At 49.1% G+C, this 25417-nt stretch overlaps 1 protein-coding gene and 1 long non-coding RNA gene across 3 annotated transcripts; both read left to right on the top strand.

Moving 5' to 3' along the window:
* The first annotated feature begins 3133 nt into the window (after positions 1-3133).
* Positions 3134-19246, top strand: LOC120990567. Its single transcript, XR_005776450.1, has 3 exons — positions 3134-3144; positions 5636-5642; positions 19005-19246. It is a non-coding gene; the product is annotated as an uncharacterized LOC120990567 (long non-coding RNA).
* LOC120990566 (retinol dehydrogenase 14-like) lies at positions 6860-18975 on the top strand. Of its 2 annotated transcripts, none has more exons than XM_040419456.1 (7): positions 6860-7049; positions 9890-10129; positions 15254-15343; positions 17253-17444; positions 17937-18046; positions 18576-18766; positions 18799-18975. In XM_040419456.1, exons 1-7 carry the CDS (start codon positions 6893-6895, stop codon positions 18800-18802), a joined length of 984 nt encoding a protein of 327 aa, XP_040275390.1. In that variant the 5' UTR covers positions 6860-6892; the 3' UTR covers positions 18803-18975. The 2 variants fall into 2 exon arrangements, with proteins under 2 accessions (XP_040275390.1, XP_040275388.1); XM_040419454.1 differs by having other exon boundaries at positions 6861-7049; positions 18576-18773; positions 18809-18975.
* Positions 19247-25417: the final 6171 nt, after the last annotated feature.

Below are 25417 nucleotides of genomic sequence, written 5' to 3'. Positions count from 1 at the left end.
TCTTGGACTGCTGCAGCTCTTGCCTGAACTGTTCCCAGTCATAGTCATATCCCGACACTTTCTCCTTTGCTTTGCAGGGCTCCTTCAGCAGAGCATGCTTGCCCCTACTCGCTTCTTTTACGTGCATCTGGGTCACTTCTTCCTTCTTTCCAACAGTAGTTACTCCAGCTACTATGACAGTTTTATAGACCTCTGCTTCTTTAGCGGCTTTTTCCACTTCGGCCGCGGCTCCCTTTGGCTTAACTTTGGTCTCTGTAGAACCTGGGGACTTCATGTCAACCAACATATCGGCCTTAACTTTTTCAGTCTTCTTGAAGTCTCCAGTCTCTTTGACTGCCTTCTCATCCTTCTCGGACATGGCACCATAAACTTGCCCTGTTAACCCCTCCCCCTCTTTCTCATCGAGGCAGGAGGCACCAGGGTCTTCAGCAGACTCCTCGTCTTCTGTCATTTTCTCCAGAGGCTCACCCAGGACCCTGTTCTCATTTTGTGGAGGAGTCAGGAGATACAGCCCATTGTAATAGCCCGGATCCGAAAACTGATCGTTCACCTCCTCGTACTTCTTCCCCAGCAGGCTGCTGGCTATTTGGAAGGCCTTGTATGCAGAGGGGACGTCTTCCAGGCCTAGGCTACACGCTACCACGGGTCTGTGGTCTTCGGCATCCACATCAGCCCCATCATCTGGTTTAGCAGAAGCATCTTCCATCTTCTCTGCCACAGCCATCACCACAGTGCCACCCTCTCCAGTCCCATTTTTAACAGGCTCTGGCTTCTTGACATCTTCCAGAGAACTCTCCTCTTCAGGTTTCTCACCTTCCACCTGCTGTTTGAGAGCACACTTAGATTTCGCCAACTCATCTTTTAACCTCATGAGATTTTCATTCTCTGCTCTGAGTTGATTGTTCAGCCTCTCCAATTCAGCATGCTCCTCAAGCGCTTCTTCCAGGGCTTTAGCCAAGGAGAGGGCCTTGGTCTCCTTTTCCCAAGCATCAGTCTCTGTTTGGTCACGTTTTTCACCATATCGAGCCGAGATGTATTTCTCTTCAGCTAGGAGCCAGTCACACTTCTTCTGTTTCTTCGCTGGATTAGACATAACTTGCTTCTGGTGGTCCAGGTCCACCATCAGATCATCCAATCCTCGCTGAAGTTTGTTCTTGGTTTTCTCCACCTTTTTGTATGTCACACCCTGTTTCTCCAGGCGCTGAACCACCAACTCCATGTTTTTCAGCAGTTTCTTTTCAGCTTTTTGCACAAGCTTGTGGGAAGTGCCACGCTTTTGGGCCTCCGGTTCCAGCTGCTCCTTGCTCGGCTCTGCTGCAGCAGATGTAGGAGTATCACCATTCTCTTTCTGGCTCTCTTTCTTTGCCCTTTCTGAAGCCTTCTTCAGTTGCTCTGTGAAGACAGCTAGTCCCGTCTCTAACGTTTCTAGGGAGCGTGAGGAGAGAGAGAGATCATCCTCCTGTTTGCAGCTGTACTGTTGTGTAAGGTCACCTACAACTGTCTGGATATGGGCTTCAGACACTAGGCTGACGTCACCTGACCCGTCTGGTCGCTACTAGTAACCACCTTGTTTCACAGGACCTTGACATGGTAGCTTCACTCTCTGGGTTGCTATTGGTCACAGCACATACGTCACCTATACCGCTCTAGGGGCACCGATGAGCTAATCCCCACCTGGGACACTTCCTTAGTACCCAACCAACATTGTGGAGACTGCATTTCCACCTCTGGTACGTGCAGTACACCCTCTAGCCCTATCATTTTCTCCTGCACCTTCAAACACTGAGCTGGAGCTGGGCTTTGCTCCACACTACTTATATGCAGGTCTTCAAATCTTTCGATTACGTCATATCGCGCTTCATGAAACATAGCAGATGCAGAAAATAAAGTTTCATCATCATTTACATTTTTACCACCAGGGGGCGCTTCTCCCCTGACCACAACCTGCAACGGAAAAGTTATATCACTGTCACCACATATTTCATATGACATCATATTTTCCTTATGCATTTCCGCACTTTTGTCACCATCACTTTGCACTTGACCAGCACCATTGTTTCCAATGGTCAATATTCTTTCCCCATGCAGGTCAAAGTGCAGCTCCCTTAGATCCTCACTTAAAGGGACAGGTACAGGTTCTGCAGGAGTTTCGTCACTATCTGCAGAAGTGTCTACCTTACCCCACAGCAACAAACCGATATCACGGCCCAACACTCCCTCATGGATGAGCGTATCTGTAACATCAAGTTCATCAGTCCCTGTTCTCATTGGAGTCTGACGCTCAGTGAAAATCAGCGGATAGTCCTTATCCGCACGACTGTCCAGCACCTTTAATATTTTACCAGTCTCAGGTTTGAATATTGTGCTATCTCTTACCCGGGCTAGCATGGGATCCCGGATCCTTGTCATCCCAAAACTAGCTTTGGTCATGGGCAACTGAGGTAACACAGAAACCTTCTCCCCTGTAGATTTCTGCGAGGGAGCGATCACAGCAGGCTGATCCGCCTGTCCAGACACAGACTTATCACCTACCGGCCCAGCAGGTATCCCCTCCGCCGGCTCACTGTCACCAGACACAGACTTATTACCTACCGGCCCAGCAGGTATCCCCTGCCCCCGGCTCACTGTCACTAGACACAGACTTATTACCTACCGGCCCAGCAGGTATCCCCTGCCGCCGGCTCACTGTCACCAGACACAGACTTATCACCTACCGGCCCAGCAGGTATCCCCTGCCGCCGGCTCACTGTCACCAGACACAGACTTATTACCTACCGGCCCAGCAGGTATCCCCTGCCCCCGGCTCACTGTCCAGACACAGACTTATTACCCATCGGCCCAGCAGGTATCCCCTGCCGCCGGCTCACTGTCACCAGACACAGACTTATTACCTACCGGCCCAGCAGGTATCCCCTGCCCCCGGCTCACTGTCCAGACACAGACTTATTACCCATCGGCCCAGCAGGTATCCCCTGCCCCCGGCTCACTGTCACTAGACACAGACTTATTACCTACCGGCCCAGCAGGTATCCCCTGCCGCCGGCTCACTGTCCAGACACAGACTTATTACCTACCGGCCCAGCAGGTATCCCCTCCCCCCGGCTCACTGTCACTGGGTCTGCCACATGGTTAGTAACAGGAACAGTCTTACCCTTTGTAATCAACCATTCTGGTAAAGCAGTGACATTCTCTCCCGCAGACTTATCAAGGTTGTGGTTGCTCCTAGCAACAGCTTTACTGCACCTCCGCACTTCCTCTCCAGGACTCCGGACACAGTCGCAGGGAAGATATGCACTCCTGAGAACCACATCGCTCTCCACCTCTTTGTCTTCCCGACGGTTGCCCTTGGCAACGGCATATCTTTGCCTTTTATCAGGAACTCCGCTCCACAACTGCCCAAACAATGGAAAGTCCTTGCCCAGTACAAATTCCACATTTTAACAGCTCCCATTGCACAGAGCCATAGTCCGTCACAAAGGTCAGTGACACCGTAGTTTTTGTCTCTGGCCCCCTTGTTACAAAGTCCAGAATATTAGGCAGGACCCGAGACACTTGCTGGCGGGAGTCTAGACTGACCCGCAGCGGGATTCCGCCGATCATTAATTCGCAGGATTTCTCCCACGGGTTATACCATTTTGCAGCCATTTCCACTGCTCAGTCTCTTGTACTCGGCTTCTGGCCCTTTAAATCCTGCACTGTTTGCACCACAGAAAAAAAAAAGTCCAGTTTAACACCAGCAGTCTCTGCTCTGCAAACTAGCAGGCTTCCAGCACTTTTACTTATCAGCAGGGACACCTGCCCGCATCCTCCACCAATTGTAGGGGTTTAGCTCTTCTCCGGGGGTGATTCACACAAATACGCCTTTAGGACACCAGGTTTCAGGTCCAAACAGTGTATTTATTGTGCACACTCCAACCAATACAGGTCATCATGAAGTCGCAGCTTCACCTAACACATGTGACATCCACATAAAATAATAAACACTCGCCCGTCCAGGCTCTAACTAAACATAAAGTTTCCTGACTCACCTAGGTCCCAGTTCACACCCTGTGAACTCATGCGGCTTTTGTCAGCCAATGTCCCACAGCCTCCTGGCTGTACAGAGCACAGTACGCCCACTGTCTCCAGACCAGTATTTCTTGTGGGGGATTGGGGCTCAGTAGTCTGCCTGACTATGGCCCTGCAACCCTCCTAGGCGTCGCTGCGTCCCCCAACTCCAGGCTGTCCCTCAGCCTAGCCCAGCTGAGACCACACAGACAGAGCCTCCAGGCCTCTGTCCACAGGTAACACACTACCCCCTTTCTGACACTCTGGGAGGTGCCTTATGCCAGGCTGATTACCTCCAGCTTCTCTCACCTGAGGTGGAACAGGGGTGTGGACCGCACTATCCACCCCTTCCTTGCCTCTAACCTGGGTGAGACCTGTCACTGTCTCACAATACATATTATATATTTTGCTTCATTAATAAATGCCTAATTGTATAGGTAATTATCACCAGCTGCATAGAGCTCATCTTTACCTCCCGTCATAAATTTAAAAGTAGACAAGGAGGCCTCTTCTCAGACTGGTACATTCATGAGTAGAATAACACTATAAAGCAGAAACCTTTGTGTGACCTTAATTTGGCCTACTCAAGACATACAAAATTGCAACTATAGTCGAGCATGGCTCTTAAAGGCAATGAACATCCATCTTGACAATAATGAATTGGATATGAATGTATTTACCTATGAAAAGGCACAACACATGAAGCAATCATGGAGAATGTTGGAAATAGAAATAGTCATCACAAGCGTTCTCCAGACAGAACCTGTAGACATGGAGGCTGATCCTCACCCATCCTCCAGACAGAACCTGTAGACATCGAGGCCGATCCTCACCCATCCTCCAGACAGAACCTGTAGACATCGAGGCCGATCCTCGCCCGTTCTCCAGACAGAACCTGTAGACATCGAGGCTGATCCTCGCCGATCCTCCAGACAGAACCTGTAGACATCGAGGGCGATCCTCACCCATTCTCCAGACAGAACCTGTAGACATCGAGGTTAATCCTCGCCCATCTTCCAGACAGAACCTGTAGACATCGAGGCCAATTCTCACCTGTCCTCCAGACAGAACCTATAGACATCAAAGCCGATCCTCGCCCGTCCTCCAGACAGAACCTGTAGTCATCGAAGCTGATCCTTGCCCATCCTCCAGACAGAACCTGTAGTCATCGAGGCTGATCCTCGTCCATCCTCCAGACTGAGCCTGTAGACATCGAGGCCGATCCTCGCCCGTCCTCCAGACAAGACCTGTAGACATTGAGGCTGATCCTCGCCCGTTCTCCAGACACAACCTGTAGACGTCGAGGCCGATCCTCGCCCGTCCTCCAAACAGAACCTGTTGACATTGAGGCCGATCCTCGCCTGTCCTCCAGACTGTCTCCTCAAAGATAGGTGACTTATCAAATATAAATACTCTGAAGTTAACAGTCTATAGGTGGACAGGTACCTCCTGAGATCTCAAGGGCTTTCTGAGACCCTAATTCAGACCCTAGGTCATTCCAGAAGATCCTCCACTAACAGAATCTATTCCATTCCTAAATGGTGTCTAGACAGAAGGATGACTTCTAACCATCCACTCATGATTTCAGTCCTAGAGTTCAGACAAAAGGGTTTGACAAGGGTCTTGGTCCATCTATCTCAAAAGTCCAGATTGCCACCCTTTGTCTGCCTCTTTTGGCATGAGATACGCTCAGGATCATCTTGTGAAGACTCAGGCCCAGAGTGCTAATCCTGGGATTTTCCTTTGGTTGTGTCAGCCTCCCTTTGGGGCTCTTCGGGAAGCCTTTCTTATGCTACTCTCTTGGAAGGTTTCCTTCCTTTAACTTCGGCCAGGACAGTTAGTGAATTACAACCACATGGGACATGAGACCCTTATACTGTGTTTCTTCCGGACAAAATTCTTCTGGGGCTTGTGGTCATTGTTCAACATGTTTTGGTCCAGAGAACATTCTGTGTTCTTCTCTACCCAGGTATTTACAGATCTATCTGGACAGGAACTCTACGTTCCGCAAGTTATAGAACCTTCTGGTCTCCTCCTCTGGCCCTAATAAAGGACTCAAAACCTCTAGGGCCTCCATCTCTAAGTAAATCAAACAGCTAATTTTGGAGTGATGTTCAACAAGTGGAGTAGATCCTCCTCACTTCTTGAGAGCACACATCTCTTCAGACTCAAGTGAGCAAATTTATAGAGCAGCCTCTTTGTCTTCACCAGACATGCTTATCTCTCATCATAGCCTGCTTGAGAGATCTTTGGAGGAGACTTCCTTTGGAAGGTTTGTCTTAAGATCTGTACTTGTGGTCAGTGGCGTACATAGAGAAGGGCACCATAGCAAGGAACAAACCAGGCCCCCCACACAGGACAGAAGGGTTTCTGTCTAAACCCCTTTCAATGACCTTTGGGCCATTTTTCCACTGCCTCATTTGCTAAAAGTTGTTCCTTTATAAAGTAGAGTCCTGACCAAGTTTTCACTGCCAGTAGAAGAGGAGATAATCCCAACTAAAACTGGGCCCCCTCCTGCCCTGGGCCCCATAGCAATCGCATGGTATCTGCTATGGTAGTTACTCCCCTGCTTGAGGTCCCTCCAACTTGCCATCACTGCGCCGTGGTAAGGGACATAGTAAAGCTTACAATTTAGAATGAGACGGCGCTGTCCATACTCATTCACGTAGTCGCGTATCTCTCACCTTCTCCCCAGCCTGCAGAGCTCACAATCTGTTAATATATAACCGACAGTCCAGGGCCACTAACAGGATGCAGGCTTTAGGACCCTGCGGTGGGGCAGGCAGAGGTAAGCACAGAAAAAAGCGTGCAATGCACTATTTCCTGCACTCAGCTTCTAGCCGTCATGGAGCTCCCTTCCTTCCTCAGTCATCCTGTCTGGTTCTTCTGCTCTGTGGTCCTGGCCGTGGTCCTTCGACTGCAGAGGAAGGGAAGCTGGGAGGCTCGAAAATGCCGCGCCGACCTGACGGGGAAAACTGCCATAGTGACCGGAGCAAACACTGGTGAGTAAGAGAGCACTGGTGAACAGAAGGGAGGATACTGGTGATAATCCGGTGTAATGATCACTATATATAGAAGATGTTACCGGTGATAATCTGGTGTAATGATCACTATAGATAGAAGAGGTTACTGGTGATAATCCGGTGTAATGATCACTATAGATAGAAGAGGTTACCGGTGATAATCCGGTGTAATGATCACTATAGATAGAAGATGTTACCGGTGATAATCCGGTGTAATGATCACTATAGATAGAAGATGTTACCGGTGATAATCTGGTGTAATGATCACTATAGATAGAAGAGGTTACTGTTGATAATCCGGTATAATGATCATTATAGATAGAATATGTTTCCAGTGATAATCCGGTATAATGATCATTATAGATAGAATATGTTTCCAGTGATAATCCGGTGTAATGATCACTATAGATAGAAGAGGTTACCGGTGATAATCCGGTGTAATGATCACTATAGATAGAAGATGTTTCCAGTGATAATCCGGTGTAATGATCACTATAGATATGAGGTTACCAGTGATAATCCGGTGTAATGATCACTATAGATAGAAGAGGTTACCGGTGATAATCCAGTGTAATGATCACTATAGATAGAATATGTTTCCAGTAATAATCCAGTGTAATGATCACTATAGATAGAAGAGGTTACAGGTGATAATCCGGTGTAATGATCACTATAGATAAAATGTTACCAGTGATAATCCGGTGTAATGATCACTATAGATATGAGGTTACCAGTAATAATCTGGTGTAATGATCACTATAGATAGAAGATGTTACCAGTGATAATCTGGTGTAATGATCACTATAGATATGAGGTAACCGGTGATAATCCGGTGTAATGATCACTATAGATAGAAGATATTACCAATGATAATCCGGTGTAATGATCACTATAGATAGAAGAGGTTACAGGTGATAATCCAGTGTAATGATCACTATAGATAGAAGAGGTTACAGGTGATAATCCAGTGTAATAATCACTATAGATATGAGGTTAGTGGTGATAATCCGGTGTAATGATTACTATGGATACTGCGTACTGCCCGATGACCAGAGTGTGGTCCTACCGTACTGCCCGATGACCAGAGTGTGGTCCTACCGTACTGCCCGATGACCAGAGTGTGGTCCTGCTAGATGAGTGGACTACCGTACTGCCCGATGATCAGAGTGTGGTCCTGCTAGATGAGTGGACTACCGTACTGCCCGATGATCAGAGTGTGGTCCTGCTAGCTGAGTGGACTACCGTACTGCCCGATGACCAGAGTGTGGTCCTGCTAGATGAGTGGACTACCGTACTGCCCGATGACCAGAGTGTGGTCCTGCTAGATGAGTGGACTACCGTACTGCCCGATGACCAGAGTGTGGTCCTGCTAGATGACTGGACTACTGACTACACTTTGTATTAATCCATGGCTCACTGTTCCTGTTCATGACATCAGCTTCTAATTGAGATGAACAGGAGCAGTGCCAGTTATATGAAAGCGAGCGATGACATCAGCGTTCTGCACTTCATACGCTTTCTCCATTAATTATGGCAGCGCACTAAGCGTTACTCCAGTGTAGGAGTGGACTTCATATTATACAGGAGCTGCCTGGTGGACACATCAGTCATGAGTTGGTGATGCTTGGGCCCCTACGTTCTTAGTTCTTCATCCGCAGCCTGTTTATAATGTGGCCAGTTTAAAAGTAGAGTGCCTTGCAAAGCTATCCACCCCCTAAGGTGGTGAATACTTTTGCCAGTCACTGTAAGTGGCCCCTTGAAGCGATGGATTTCTCTATGTGGTGTATATATTGTCATTGTCTGGCCTGGTTTCTCTCATGTATGATCATCAGGTGACGTGTTTTATCACGTGTGACCCTGTGAGTTCACTGACCCCGCAGGGCGAGGCCGTCACACGGGAGATTAGATAGGCTGGGAGGAAGAGGTCTAGAAGGTCCACCGAGAAGATGAAGGTCGGGTGATAAGATAAGAGGCAAATAGTATCTCCAGCCTCAAAGAAGACACAGGGTCATTTACCCCCGGCCGCAGCACAGGGTGGGTCTACTGCCATCTACTGTCCAGTCACTGGGTCTGATGTGAGTGTCTGCACCAACCAATGACATCACGTGTGGTGACAATGACCGGTGGTTTGGCTCCCACGACGGATAGTCTGTTACAGGCTTTGTCCTCCATAGAAGGGGCTGACTTATCCTATGGATGTCTTACACTCAGGACCCCCTCTAGTGGCCCCCACAATGTGACGCTACATCTCTACTGCTGAGAGTAAGGAAACTGTACCCATATCTGCTGACGGTGGTCACCTGGGACGAGGACCTCTTTATAATGTCCTTAAAGATGGAAGAAGCCGATGAGTTGTTGCTTTGGTCTAAAGTCAGCAGTCCAGGACTGTTGTCCCCAGTCCACAAGGGAGGATGCTAAGGACCTTTCTAGGCAAACAATGTAATTGGGGAGGAGTCATAGCATCAGGGTGGGGTCAAAACCATTGGGGAGGAGTCATAGCATCAGGGCGGAGTCAGGGCCATCGGGGTGGAGTCATGACCATAAGGGTTGAGTTAGAGCAATTAGAGTGGAGTCACAGCCATCAGTGTGGAGTCAGAGCCATCGGGGTGGAGTCAGGTCTGGCCGCTCTTAGGTTAAATTCCATTGTTTTCATGGTGGATCCTGAACCAGGATGAGGTAGGTCGGGTTGTGTGGTCTTCTAGAAGATAAGTGACCCCAAAGGGACATGACAGCCTCTTACTTTAGTATGAGGGAAAGAAGAGATCGTATTTTATCCGAATGATGGCCTGTGGTTCTCAGCGTACCTTCTTGTCTGCCAGGTATCGGGAAGCAGGTGGCCTTGGACTTTGCCCGGAGGAATGCCCGCGTGATCCTGGCGTGTCGTAGCCGTGATCGAGGACAGAAAGCCGTGGATGAGATCAAGAGGGAGACCAGCAACAGGAATGTCATCCTCAGCATCCTGGACACCAGCAGCATGGCGTCCGTCCGAAGCTTCGCTGAGCAGATCCTGAAGGAGGAGAAGAGACTGGACATCCTGGTCAACAATGCTGGGGCCTCAGGTATTGCAGGCTGACATACATGGTGCTCAGGTACTACAGGCCGACATACATGGTGCTCAGGTACTACAGGCCTACGTACATGGCACTTGGGTACTACAGGCCTACATACATCGTGCTCCAGTACTACAGGCCAACGTACATGGCGCTCAGGTACTACAGGCCTACGTACATGGCACTTGGGTACTACAGGCCTACATACATCGTGCTCAGGTACTAGAGGCTGATACACATGGCGCTCAGGTACTACAGGCTGATATACATCATGCTCAGGTACTATAGACTGATATACATGGCGCTCAGGTACTACAGGCTGACGTACAGTACAGACCAAAAGTTTGGACACACCTTCTCATTCAAAGAGTTTTCTTTATTTTCATGACTATGAAGGCATCAAAACTATGAATTAACACATGTGGAATTATATACATAACAAACAAGTGTGAAACAACTGACAATATGTCATATTCTAGGTTCTTCAAAGTAGCCACCTTTTGCTTTGATTACTGCTTTGCACACTCTTGGCAGTCTCTTGAAGTCATGAAAATAAAGAAAACTCTTTGAATGAGAAGGTGTGTCCAAACTTTTGGTCTGTACTGTACATACACATGGCGCTCAGGTACTACAGGCTGAGGCCTCATGCACACGACCGTTGTGTGCACCCGTGGCCGTTGTGCCGTTTTCTGTTTTTTTTTCGCGGACCCATTGACTTTCAATGGGTCCGTGGAAAAATCGGAAAATGCACCGTTTGGCAGCCGCATCCGTGAGCCGTGTTTCCTGGCCGTGAAAAAAATATGACCTGTCCTATTTTTTTCACGGCCAACGGTTCACGGACCCATTCAAGTCAATGGGTCCGTGAAAGAACACGGATGCACACAAGATTGGCATCCGTGTCCGTGATCCGTGGCCGTAGGTTAGTTTTTATACAGACGGATCCGAAGATCCGTCTGCATAAAGCTTTTTCAAAGCTGAGTTTTCACTTCGTGAAAACTCAGAACCGACAGTATATTCTAACACAGAAGCGTTCCCATGGTGATGGGGACGCTTCTAGTTAGAATACACTACAAACTGTGTACAAGACTGCCCCCTGCTGCCTGGCAGCACCCGATCTCTTACAGGGGGCCGTGATCAGCACAATTAACCCCTTCAGGTGCGGCACCTGAAAGGGTTAATTGTACTATCATATCCCCCTGTAAGAGATCAGGGCTGCCAGGCAGCAGGGGGCAGACCCTCCCCCCCCCCCCTCCCCAGTTTGAATATCATTGATGGCCAGTGCGGCCAGTGCCCCCCCCTCCCTCCCTCCCTCTATTGTAATAATTCGTTGGTGGCACAGTGTGCGCCCCCCCCCCTCCCTCCCTCTATTGTAATAATTCGTTGGTGGCACAGTGTGCGCCCCCCATCGGCCCCCCCTCCCTCTATAGCATTAACAACATTGGTGGCCAGTGTGCGGCCTCCCATCTCCCCTCCCCATCATTGGTGGCAGCGGAGTTCCGATCGGAGTCCCAGTTTAATCGCTGGGGCTCCGATCGGTAACCATGGCAACCGGGACGCTACTACAGTCCTGGTTGCCATGGTTACTTAGCAATAGTACATTAGTAGAAGATTCATACTTACCTGCTGCTGCGATGTTCGTGTCCGGCCGGGAGCTCCACCTACTGGTAAGTGACAGGTCTGTGCGGCGCATTGCTAAATGAACTGTCACTTACCAGTAGGAGGAGCTCCCGGCCGGACACGAACATCGCAGCTCACAGGTAAGTATGAATCTTCTACTATTGTACTATTGCTAGTAACCCGCTGCCACCAATGATCGGGGGGGGGGGGGGGTTATGGGAGGCCGCACACTGGCCACCAATGTTGTTAATGCTATAGAGGGAGGGGGGGCCGATGGGGGGCGCACATCGTGCCACCAACGATTTATTACAATAGAGGGAGGAAGGGGGGGGGGCGCACACTGTGCCACCAACGATTTATTACAATAGAGGGAGGAAGGGGGGGGGCGCACACTGTGCCACCAACGATTTATTACAATAGAGGGAGGAAGGGGGGGGGGGCCGCACTGGCCACCAATGATATTCAAACTGGGGAGGGGGGGGGGTCTGCCCCCTGCTGCCTGGCAGCCCTGATCTCTTACAGGGGGATATGATAGTACAATTAACCCCTTCAGGTGCGGCACCTGAGGGGTTAATTGTGCTGATCACGGCCCCCTGTAAGAGATCGGATGCTGCTAGGCAGCAGGGGGCAGTCATGTACACAGTTTGTAGTATATTCTAACTAGAAGCGTCCCCATCACCATGGGAACGCCTCTGTGTTAGAATATACTGTCGGAAATGAGGTTTCACGATCTAACTCATATCCGACAGTATATTCTAACATAGAGGCGTTCCCATGGTGATGGGGACGCTTCAAGTTAAAATATACCATCGGATTGGAGAAAACTCCCATCCTATGGTATATTAACTCCTGACTTTACATTGAAAGTCAATGGGGGACGGATCCGTTTGAAATGGCACCATATTGTGTCAACGTCAAACGGATCCGTCCCCATTGACTTGCATTGTAATTCAGGACGGATCCGTTTGGCTCCGCACGACCAGGCGGACACCAAAACGACTTTTTTTTCATGTCCGTGGATCCTCCAAAAATCAAGGAAGACCCACGGACGAAAAAACGGTCACGGATCACGGGAACCCCGTTTTGCGGACCGCAAAAAAATACGGTCGTGTGCATGAGGCCTGATATACATCGTGTTCAGGTACTACACACTGATATACATGGCTCTCAGGTACTACAGGCCGACGTACATGGCTCTCAGGTACTACAGGCTTATATACATGGCGCTCAGATACTACAGGCCGACGTACACGGCGCTCAGATACTACAGGCTAATGTACATGGCTCTCAGGTACTACAGGCTGATATTCATGGTGCTCAGGTACTACAGGTTGGCGTACATGGCGCTCGGGTACTAAAGGCCAACGTAAATGGCGCTCAGGTACTACAGGCTAATGTACATGGCTCTCAGGTACTACAGGCTAATGTACATGGCGCTCAGGTACTACAAGCTGATATACATGGCGCTCAGGTACTACAGGCTAATGTACATGGCGCTCAGGTACTACAGGCCGACGTACATGGTGCTCAGGTACTACAGGTCGATGTACATGGCACTCGGGGACTTGAGGCTGGCGTACATGGCGCTCAGGTACTACAGGCCGACGTACTAGTGCTCAGGTACTACAGGCCGACGTACATGGCGCTCAGGTACTACAGGCCGGTGTACATGTTGCTCAGGTACTACAGGTTTATATACATGGCGCTCAGGTACTACAGGCTTATATACATGGCGCTCAGGTATTACAGGCTGGCCTATATGGCACTCGGGGACTACAGGCTGGCGTACATGGCACTCAGGTACTACAGGCCGACGTACTAGTGCTCAGGTACTACAGGCCGACGTACATGGAGCTCAGGTACTACAGGCCGACGTACATGGTGCTCAGGTACTACAGGCTTATATACATGGTGCTCAGGTACTACAGGCTTATATACATGGCGCTCAGGTATTACAGGCTGGCCTATATGGCACTCGGGGACTACAGGCTGGCGTACATGGCACTTAGGTACTACAGGCCGACGTACATGGCACTCGGGGACTACAGGCTTATATACATGGTGTTCAAGTACTACAGGCTGGCATACATGGCGCTCAGGTACTAAAGGCCAACGTAATTGGCGCTCAGGTACTACAGGCTAATGTACATGGCTCTCAGGTACTACAGGCTAATGTACATGGCGCTCAGGTACTACAGGCCGACGTACATGGTGCTCAGGTACTACAGGTCGATGTACATGGCACTCGGGGACTTGAGGCTGGCGTACATGGCGCTCAGGTACTACAGGCCGACGTACTAGTGCTCAGGTACTACAGGCCGACGTACATGGCGCTCAGGTACTACAGGCCGGTGTACATGTTGCTCAGGTACTACAGGTTTATATACATGGCGCTCAGGTACTACAGGCTTATATACATGGCGCTCAGGTATTACAGGCTGGCCTATATGGCACTCGGGGACTACAGGCTGGCGTACATGGCACTCAGGTACTACAGGCCGACGTACTAGTGCTCAGGTACTACAGGCCGACGTACATGGAGCTCAGGTACTACAGGCCGACGTACATGGTGCTCAGGTACTACAGGCTTATATACATGGTGCTCAGGTACTACAGGCTGATATACATGGCGCTCATGTATTACAGGCTGGCGTATATGGCACTCGGGGACTACAGGCTGGCGTACATGGCACTTAGGTACTACAGGCCGACGTACATGGCACTCGGGGACTACAGGCTTATATACATGGTGCTCAAGTACTACAGGCTGGCATACATGGCGCTCAGGTACTAAAGGCCAACGTAATTGGCGCTCAGGTACTACAGGCTAATGTACATGGCTCTCAGGTACTACAGGCTAATGTACATGGCGCTCAGGTACTACAGGCCGACGTACATGGTGCTCAGGTACTACAGGTCGATGTACATGGCACTCGGGGACTAGAGGCTGGCGTACATGGCGCTCAGGTACTACAGGCCGACGTACTAGTGCTTAGGTACTACAGGCCGACGTACATGGCGCTCAGGTACTACAGGCCGGTGTACATGTTGCTCAGGTACTACAGGTTTATATACATGGCGCTCAGGTACTACAGGCTTATATACATGGCGCTCAGGTATTACAGGCTGGCCTATATGGCACTCGGGGACTACAGGCTGGCGTACATGGCACTTAGGTACTACAGGCCGACGTACATGGCACTCGGGGACTACAGGCTTATATACATGGTGTTCAAGTACTACAGGCTGGCATACATGGTGCTCAGGTACTACAGGCCGACGTACATGGCTCTCAGGTACTACAGGCTTATATACATGGCGCTCATGTATTACAGGCTGGCGTATATGGCACTCGGGGACTACAGGCTGGCGTACATGGCACTTAGGTACTACAGGCCGACGTACATGGCACTCGGGGACTACAGGCTTATATACATGGTGCTCAGGTACTACAGGCCGACGTACATGGTGCTCAGGTACTACAGGCTGATATACATTGTACGTTGTGAATTGCAGGACTGCCGTACGCCATCACTCCTGAGGGACTAGAGATCACATTCACCACAAACCACCTGGGCCCTTTCCTGCTCACCCACCTGCTGCTGGGTAAGTACTACCTGCCAGTGGAAAACCTGCTGCTGGATAAGTACCACCGATACAGAGCAGACACGACCAATCAATCCCTGTATGATCCTATCCATTCAGGGCAGACACAACCAATTGATCCCTGTAACTCTTTTAACCAATTGATCCCTGTAACTCTTTTAACCAATTGATCCCTGTATTGTCCTGTCCATACAGACCAGACATGACCAATCAATCCCAGTATTATTTAACAAAAATGGAGTGGCTCTACTGCTCCGTAGGGTGGAGAGGTGCTCAATATCTAGGTGTAAACTCCAAACACCAGAAAGTAAAGAATTTCAAATAATATTGGAGATATGGCACTCAATATCTGGAAATTTTTTTTTGCTCAAAACAAGTCACTTTATTGGTGCAATAAAATATTTAAAATGTCATACAAAGTACGTAATTTGTGCAGAATTTAAATAACATAATAATAAAAAGTCACAATCGACAATATAAAAAATCACTTATAGTGTATATAAACACACATCAGACAGCAAATGGGTTATTGTCTATAATCTGATTGAATAGGTCCAGAAGGTTAAATTCTCAACACTAGAGCACTGAATGTGTTATTGCTCAATAGTTTTCAATGAGAAATGTCACCATTGATTCGGTATATATCACCGATTATCATTATTATAGTACAGTCGCAGGATTTTCTGATTTAATAATAGGAGTTATTCCGAATATATATATATCACAGTTCATGGAACTTATCGGATTAAAGTTCAGAAGATGTTAGCTCTAGGTGGCGTCCCACCTTTTGTTTCAAGCTATTTAAATCCCTTACCTCCACTTCTCAATGCGGTTTTTTCAATCACCGTTTCCTCAGCGTCCCAAATGTTCGATTTCTCCTTACTTGTAAATCAGAATGTCTCACTCTGAGGAGTTTTTGAACTTGATGTAGGACGAGTTTATCATTTAGGAGGTTGTTGGTAAGGGAGGTGTAGCTGTAGATCTCCTTGCGTACGCCAAAAATGGTGGTAATGTGGGGTCCAGGTTCCTCCCAGACGCGTTTCGAAGTCCCAAGGGGTGCTGACTTCTTCCTCAGTGAGGAAGAAGTCAGCACCCCTTGGGACTTCGAAACGCGTCTGGGAGGAACCTGGACCCCACATTACCACCATTTTTGGCGTACGCAAGGAGATCTACAGCTACACCTCCCTTACCAACAACCTCCTAAATGATAAACTCGTCCTACATCAAGTTCAAAAACTCCTCAGAGTGAGACATTCTGATTTACAAGTAAGGAGAAATCGAACATTTGGGACGCTGAGGAAACGGTGATTGAAAAAACCGCATTGAGAAGTGGAGGTAAGGGATTTAAATAGCTTGAAACAAAAGGTGGGACGCCACCTAGAGCTAACATCTTCTGAACTTTAATCCGATAAGTTCCATGAACTGTGATATATATATATTCGGAATAACTCCTATTATTAAATCAGAAAATCCTGCGACTGTACTATAATAATGATAATCGGTGATATATACCGAATCAATGGTGACATTTCTCATTGAAAACTATTGAGCAATAACACATTCAGTGCTCTAGTGTTGAGAATTTAACCTTCTGGACCTATTCAATCAGATTATAGACAATAACCCATTTGCTGTCTGATGTGTGTTTATATACACTATAAGTGATTTTTTATATTGTCGATTGTGACTTTTTATTATTATGTTATTTAAATTCTGCACAAATTACGTACTTTGTATGACATTTTAAATATTTTATTGCACCAATAAAGTGACTTGTTTTGAGCAAAAAAAAATTTCCAGATATTGAGTGCCATATCTCCAATATTATTTGCAATCCCAGTATTAGTCTCGTTGTTTAGGCTGTTGGGTACATTCGTGTTCATGTGAGGCTGTTCTTCTCACCCGTCAGACCTCCTGAAGCGGACGGCGCCCAGCCGCATTGTGGTTGTGTCCTCTTTCATGCACGGACAAGGAAACATTGACACCAGCAACTTGTGGGGAAAGAACCTGGAGAAGAACAGGTACAACGACTCGTACAACAGCACCAAGCTCATGAACGCCATCTGGGCCAAGGACCTGGCCACCCAGCTGCAAGGGACAGGTAGGAGCATGGCCTTCCGGCTGCAAGGGACAGGTAGGAGCATAGCCTTTAGGCTACAAGGGACAGGTAGGAGCATGGTCACCTGGCTATAAGGGACAGGTAGGAGCATGGCCTTCCAGCTGAACGGGTTGGGTAGAGGCATGGCCACCTGGCTGCAAGGGACAGGTAGGAGCATGGTCACCTGGCTATAAGGGACAGGTAGGAGCGTGGCCACCCGGCTGCAAGGGTTGGGTAGAGGCATGGCCTTCCGGCTGCAAAGGACAGGTAAAAGCATGGTCACCCGACTGCAAGGGACAGGTAGGAGCATGGCCTTCCGGCTGCAAGGGACAGGTAGGAGCATGGCAGGCGGGCAGGGAGAGCTGCCTCTAGTGACATCATTGCACCGTGGCCTGGTTATGTCCAGACATCTCACAGATTATTATAATGTCCGCCCTCGTCCCCCACACGGGGTGTGTAAAGGGCGTCAGTACAGCTTGTATTGTATAACCTCAGGAGTGACCGTGAACAGCGTGAACCCTGGGATCGTCATGACGGACGCCATGAGGAACTACCCCTTCCTGCTCCGATTCATCTTCAATATCATCGGCTTTTTCTTCTTTAAGGTCAGAACGCAGTCACATGACCTGTTACCCCCCCCTCCCCCACACTCCAATCTCCTGTCCAGTTTTTTGCACCCGTGTCCTCAGTCCACGACCCCTCCTGTCGCCCTTATCCCTTCTTCCGCAATCATTTCCATTCTTCCTTCCCAGTGTCTCCTGCCTGTCACTCCCTTCCATATCTATTGTCCCCATCGTTAGCTGCTCCTCACCAATCCGTCCATCATCTCTTCCGCATTGCCCCTCCTGCCCCCTCAATGTTCTTACTGCTTCCTTCCTCTTCCTTCTTCTCTTACACATTTCATTCCCTTTCCTTCCCTTCCAGTTCCTACTTCCTTATATTCCATCTCCTCTTACTCCATTGCCCCTCCTGCCCCCTCAATGTTCTTACTGCTTCCTTCCTCTTCAACCTTTCATTTCCCCATTTCCTTCCTGTTCCCCTGCTTTGACTTCATCCCTTTCTCCTTATGTGACATCTCCTCTATTTCCTTTCTAATGCCTCATCTCTTCCTCCATCTTCTCGTCTTTTTCTCAGAATGCGGAGGAGGGGGCGGCCAGCGCCATTTACAGCTCTGTATCAGAGGAGGCCGAGGGGCTGACCGGGAAGTTCATAGACAGTGACTGCACCATCGTACCGCCCTCCAAGAAGACTCGAGATCCGGCCGTCAACAGGAAGCTCTGGGAAGCCTGCGAGTCGGCGACTAATCTGAATAGTCACCAGGGGAAGTGACTGGAGTCTGGCAGAAGCAGGGGGTGAAGTGATTGCAGGAGGACAACATGGAGACCTACAGACTGGCCAGAGGCTGGAGGAACCATGAGCTTCTTAGAAGACAGATATCCAAAAATGTGTCAGAACTGCAGGATGTGGCCCCGAGAAAATGTCATGAAATCAAGGACCAATGAAGACGTAATAAAATGTATGTGATTTATAAAGAGCTCGCAGGTGTAGTCATCTCATAGAAAGGAGGTCCTGAGCCACAAGAGCTTACAATCTACAAAACAGGGACATCATAGAGAAGACCTGACACAAGAGCTTACACTCTACATAACAGATATATACATGAGGACATCATAGAGAAGACCTGACACAAGAGATTACACTCTACATGACAGATACATGAGGAACGTCTTAGAGAAGACCAGACACAAGAGCTTACAGTCTACATTACATATATACACATGAGGACATCATGGAGAAGACCTGACACAAGAGATTACACTCTACATGACAGATACATGAGGAACGTCTTAGAGAAGACCAGACACAAAAGCTTACACTCTACATGAGAGATACATGCGGACATGATAGAGAAGACCTGACACAAGAGCTTACACTCTACATGACAGATACATGAGGACATGATAGAGAAGACCTGACACAAGAGCTTACACTCTACATGACAGATACATGAGAAACGTCTTAGAGAAGACCTGACACAAGAGCTTACACTCTACATGACAGATACATGAGGAACGTCTTAGAGAAGACCTGACACAAGAGCTTACACTCTACATGACAGATACATGAGGACATGATAGAGAAGACCAGACACAAAAGCTTACACTCTACATGACAGATACATGAGGAACATCATAGAGAAGACCAGACACAAGAGCTAACACTCTACATAACAGATATATGAGGAACATCATAGAGAAGACCAGACACAAGAGCTTACACTCTACATAACAGATTTATACATGAGGACATGATAGAGAAGACCAGACACAAGAGCTTACACTCTACATAACATATATATACATGAGGACATGATAGAGAAGACCAGACATAAGAGCTTACACTCTACATAACAGATATATGAGGAACATCATAGAGAAGACCAGACACAAGAGCTTACACTCTACATAACAGATTTGTGATCGGGGCTATATGTGACAGAACCTAACCTACCTAACTCATAAAAGATGTCAACGGTCTGAGTTGTGCCATAACCGTTACCGTCGGGAGTATACCTGAAAGAGGCCAAAAACCCAGCAAGGAAAGCAAGACACTTTATTAAACATTACAACACCAATGTCTGAAAGGCGCATGCAATCTCCCCCGTGGGGTTGGGAACATATCGATTAAAGCAGGAGGAGCGCCACCGGCCCAATTTGCGAATAATGTGAGCCGGCACTTGATTCTTAGACGCGGCAGATGCCGCCCCAATCCTAAAGGAATGACCTGACACGGAGAGTGGGTCCAAGCCTAAATTACCTGCCAGGATACGTACATGTGAGACGAACTGCGAGGTGGAGAATGCTACTGTCCCGCAGGGTAACAGGGGAGTTTTAGGGCCGAGAGCGCCCAAAGCCCCAGACAACTGCTGAAGTACGTGGACTGGACACCATTTGTGCGCTGTAGGGAAGAATTTTATGCGGGTAGAGGGCCCTGACTGGGAAGTCTTGGTCACGGGTAGAGAGAGGATGAAACCTTCTGAGCTGGGGGCCAACTGCCAACGAGCTAGGAATGGCCTACAGGGTGATGACAAGGAGAACTCTCCTGGCCTCATGAAACCATAAAAGGCCAAATAGATGGCCGCTTTGATTACCAGGCTTTGTAGAGCCCCGAAGGGCCTTAAATCTAGCAAATCGGACATGTCTCTGAATATCTGGCCGGAAATGGGCTGTCTACGGGAGTTAACACCGGGGGCACTATTCTGTAGACCTTTCAACGTGGCCTTGACTACATGACTGGAAAACAACAATGTTAAATTAGGATGGGAAAGGGATAAATGATGTTGCACCCCTGACAGGTAAGTCCTCACGGTGCCATACGATAGGTGCCTGTGCACATGACAGTATCCGATAAAGGACAGTATGCGGTCGATATGACCGAAAGCGCCTGGCGCGAGTTCTTGTAGGAATGTACAGTACAGCCGCCAGCCGGTGTTGTACGCTTTGGTGGTATTGGCCACAAGAGACCGGGAAAACAGCCCATGGGCAACGGCTAGGTACTTGTTTAGTGGAGAATTAGCGAGGCGGGATGAGGAGATAGGGTCCTTGATGAGTCGGCTTCGGGAAAGACCTGGGAAAACAGAGAGAAATCATGCTTAGCTAGGGCGTCAACTGCTACCGTCTGATCATCATGTATGAGGGAGCCGTGGACCAGGAAATGGTGCTGCACCAGACGCCTAAGGAAGGCCATGGCCGGTTGTGACTTAGTTTTGCCACTCTCAAGGATGGTAATGACGGAGGAACTGCCAGAAGTAAAGACCACGGTACGGCCTGTCCAAAGGCTACCCCAAACGTAAGCCGCTGCCACCATGGGATACAAGTGCCCCGCCTCCGCTGATTGACGAACTCCCGTGGCCTCGAGCAACTCCCTTGGCCAGTTCCCGTTTAGCCAATGGGGGCCAAAAATTGCAGCGTAACTTGTGTTCACCGCCCCACTGGAAAATAAGATGGGGGAGTTATCTGAGACTGCTGGAATAAACATGGACACGCCATTCCAGTGACTTAAAAAATGGTCCCACATCACTAAATCTGCTAGCGCCTGATTGTCCAGAAACACCGGACTGTCCTGACAGGGGGCCTCTGACAGGAGAGGTAGTAACCTTGCTACAAAAGACCTACCTTGAGGGATAACGCGCATGGCAAAATTAATCATGCCCAATAATGATTGAAGATGTGCCTTCGTAGTGACCCTGCCCACAGCGAATGTGTGAATAATATCCCGGACCCTGACCAACTTGTCTACAGGTAACCTGGCGGACATGCTTCCTGTATCCAAGACAATGCCCAAAAAGGTAATGACAGTGGCAGGACCATCAACCTTTTTCAGAGAAACGGGAATCCCTAATTGCGCGAAGCATGCTAGGAGACTTTGGAGATTGCCTCGCGGGCCCTGAGGAGACTCCATTAGCAGGAAGTCATCCAGGTAATGTATCACATGTTCGCACTCAAACCTATTTTCGAGGATCCAATGTAGGGCTTTCGCCAGTTGATCGAAAATCCAAGGGCTGCTACGGGACCCAAAAGTCAATTTTGTGGCAAAATAATAATACGAATTCCACTTGATCCCATGCCATTGCCAAAGCTCTGGCCTGATCGGGATTAACTTAAACGCATCTGATATGTCTGCTTTAGATAAAACGGCCCCGGGACCTGTCGCTAAGATCAGTGCGATAGCCTGATCAATGGAGGCGTACACCATACTGACCTCCTCTGCCGGTATGAGAGAATTAAGACTAGGCGCGTGTGCGCCATGAGGAGCCGACAAATCGAATATCAGTCTCTCTTTGTTGTTGAACTTACCTGTCACGACCCCTATGGGGCTGACCCTCCACCGCTCGAAAGGGGAGGTTGTAAAGGGCCCGATGATGTACCCCTTCACTAATTCCAACTGTAAGAGCCTATCTATGGAAGCAGGGTTCAGTGAAGCGGATTGCAAGTTTCTACACTCGTGAGTATCTTCAGGTAATGCCACTAGGCCTGTGTGAAACCCCGTGGTAAACCCAGACACTAGGAAATCACAAAAGAAAGTATCCTCGTGCCCCTGCAGGTAGAACTTCAGGAGATCCACATTCACAACGCTCAAGTAATGTTTGTCAGATTTTAATGAGCAAGCGACCTTCGGGTGAGCCCAGAAACAGTTAACACAAATGTGCAACAGGCGGCATTGACTATAATTGCATGCAGAATAATTGTAATTGTTGCATATTTGTGACCTGCCCAGGTACTTAATGGGACGGCCAAGTTTGTCCATGGTTGCCTGCTGCTGAGCACCAACCGATGGACCTGGGATAGGAGCAGAAGGATTGGACCTTGGTGTACTAGCTGCATTGTGACACCATTCGCTAGTGTGGTATATGGACTGGCAAGAAGAACATGCCGGAGCTTTCAGTCCAGCAAAATGCCTGCAAAAGATCTCTGTGTCGATGTTGGACCAGTTAGTGGTGAACTGGAATTGGCTGAGGGCCGCTGCAGCCTTCGCGGAAAAGGAGCAATGGTAGTCGTAGAAGCCGAAGCCCCCATATTTGTATCCAAGCTCCATGACCCTGAACAAGTAAAGGTCCAATTCTTCCCTCCTATCCGGTCGCACAGAACAAATGATGTCTCGGTACAAACTAAAAGCAAGTACAAATTCTGGTATGGTTAGTTTCCTACTAAGCCTGAGGTCGCGACCCTTCAGGACGACAGAGACATCGCCGCAAGCGATGACCCTATTGTTCGACAGGTCACAAGTGGCGATCAGCAGAGAAGCTAGGTTCACATCCCTCCCATCGAGAATGTCCTTTTTAATGTTGGCCGGGATAAAATGGGCTGGCGTGACATTGGGCACTGAAACAAAGTTACCTGCAGTACTAACCACTGGGGTAGTCACAACCGGTAACAGTGCAGCAGGTGAAGCCAAGCCACAGACCCTTGACTCCACTGACTCCAATCTAGATTGTACGCTAGACATGGAGGACGTGGGACTATTGAGCATGACGTGAAGCTGCGTCAAGGAGGTCTGCACCGTGGACATAGAAACATCTTGGTGGCTTGGTTCTGCGGGGGTGGACACCAGTAACCGATACAACTCGGCCTTGCGGGCTGCAGCTGGGAAGGGAATGCCTCTCTTAGTTAACTCTGACATGCGTTTAGGCACAGTCCAATTGCGCAGAGAAGGAATACTCCCAGAATCGGATGCCCTTGAACCAAAATCTTCCCCAGACGGATCCACGACATCCGAGACGTGTGACATGATCAGACTGTTAAAACAAGCAAATTTATGGAACACATAAATTTAGAGAGCTGCTGACTACCCCGTGGAACACAGATACCACCACCGACACTGCAGAAACCATCATGCAAAGAAAGAGTAGCCGACCCTGGTGACAACCTGACAGCTGAGGCATGACGGAAATGCGGTGTGCGAAAAGCAGAGAAACGTGTAATGTCTAGGAGAGAGGACCTTACCAGAAACGGGACACGACGCTGATATAAGAAGAAACAGGTAACAACCGCGGAATAGACCTGTCCACATGAAGTAATCAGAATAAGTTTTTTATTTTTTTATTTAAGTAGTGACAACCGCTTGCGCCTGAGTTCACGTGACCCTAAGCTGAGCAACAAGGAACGAATGTCAGATTTACCAACACCTGCCTAGCGAGTGGCCACCCCAGGCGTCCATGAGCTCTATCCACACATGCATATATATGTAGCTATAGGACATGCCGGGCATCCACGTGGGGTGTCGCCGAAGTCAGCCGGCCCATGCATAATGGCGGCTACCTGTGCAGCAGCGTTTGTTAATGGTAAGGAGTGCGTGAATGACAGCCAAATGAGAAATCCTGCCCAACTAAACCAAGACCATGGGATAAAATGCCAAGCAATGTGAAGGGTCTGGAGCGCACCTTCTTGCACATGTCTAGGAGCGCTATCCCCCAATATCCTACCACAAAACACTGCACGGCATTATCCCCCTACCTAACTAACAGCACGGCGGCCCGTGCCGGACTTTGCCCCCCATATAACAGTCATGGTGATTTTTACCAAATTGGTCTTGTCAGAAAAGTTAAAAACAGCTAGGCTGTGATTGATCAGGCAGATTGAACATCCGCCCTCAAATATTACACTTCACATTGCCATTCCCCCCCCCCCCCCGTCCTTACTCCCTTAAAAGCCTCCCCCAATGCAGAAAGATAGAGCCTAATGCGAGTTGCCCTCGCAAATATACGAACGGAGTCCCGCTGACTCCTGCTACCTGCGTGCAAGTCACGTGGGAGCGGGGCGTGCTGCCGGACTGCCGTTCCCATGTGGGGATGTCCCTTTCATACCTTAAAGGGACCGACCCCACCGACCGGACTAGCGTGCCGATGCTGCGCTAAAGCAGCAGCCACTTACCCGCACCACGAGGAGGACAGGACGCCGAACTGCAGAAGGAACAGCTGACCGGAAGTGACGAAATGCTGCCTTGGAGACGCTGACACCGCCGGCCGGATACACGAACACTGCCGCTGCTGATGGTTCATGACCCCCAGTGTCTGATGGTTCAGGACCCCCAGTGTCTGATGGTTCAGGACCCCCAGTGTCTGATGGTTCATGACCCGCAGTGTCTGATGGTTCAGGACCCCCAGAGTCTGATGGTTCAGGACCCCCAGCGCCTGATGGTTCAGGACCCCCAGCGTCTGATGGTTCAGGACCCCCAGAGTCTGATGGTTCAGGACCCCCAGCGTCTGATGGTTCAGGACCCCCAGCGTCTGATGGTTCAAGACCCCCAGTGCCTGATGGTTCAGGACCCCCTGTGTCTGATGGTTCAGGACCCCCAGCGTCTCATGGTTCAGGACCCCCAGCGCCTGATGGTTCAGGACCCCCAGTGTCTGATGGCTCAGAACCCTAGCGTCTGATGGTTTAGGACCCCCTGTGTCTGATAGCTCAGGACCCCTTGTG

This window comes from Bufo bufo, chromosome 2, assembly GCF_905171765.1.
Source record: "Bufo bufo chromosome 2, aBufBuf1.1, whole genome shotgun sequence".
Taxonomy (NCBI): domain Eukaryota; kingdom Metazoa; phylum Chordata; class Amphibia; order Anura; family Bufonidae; genus Bufo; species Bufo bufo.
This window is presented reverse-complemented; position numbering and strand designations above follow the sequence as displayed.

Coding starts and splice junctions, on each gene's coding strand:
- LOC120990566 (XM_040419456.1), top strand. CDS start 6,893: ATGGAGCTCCCTTCCTTCCTCAGTCATCCTGTCTGGTTCTTCTGCTCT. Junction 7,050..9,889: donor AGTGACCGGAGCAAACACTG/GTGAGTAAGAGA, acceptor CTTGTCTGCCAG/GTATCGGGAAGCAGGTGGCC. Junction 17,445..17,936: donor CACCCAGCTGCAAGGGACAG/GTAGGAGCATGG, acceptor GTATAACCTCAG/GAGTGACCGTGAACAGCGTG.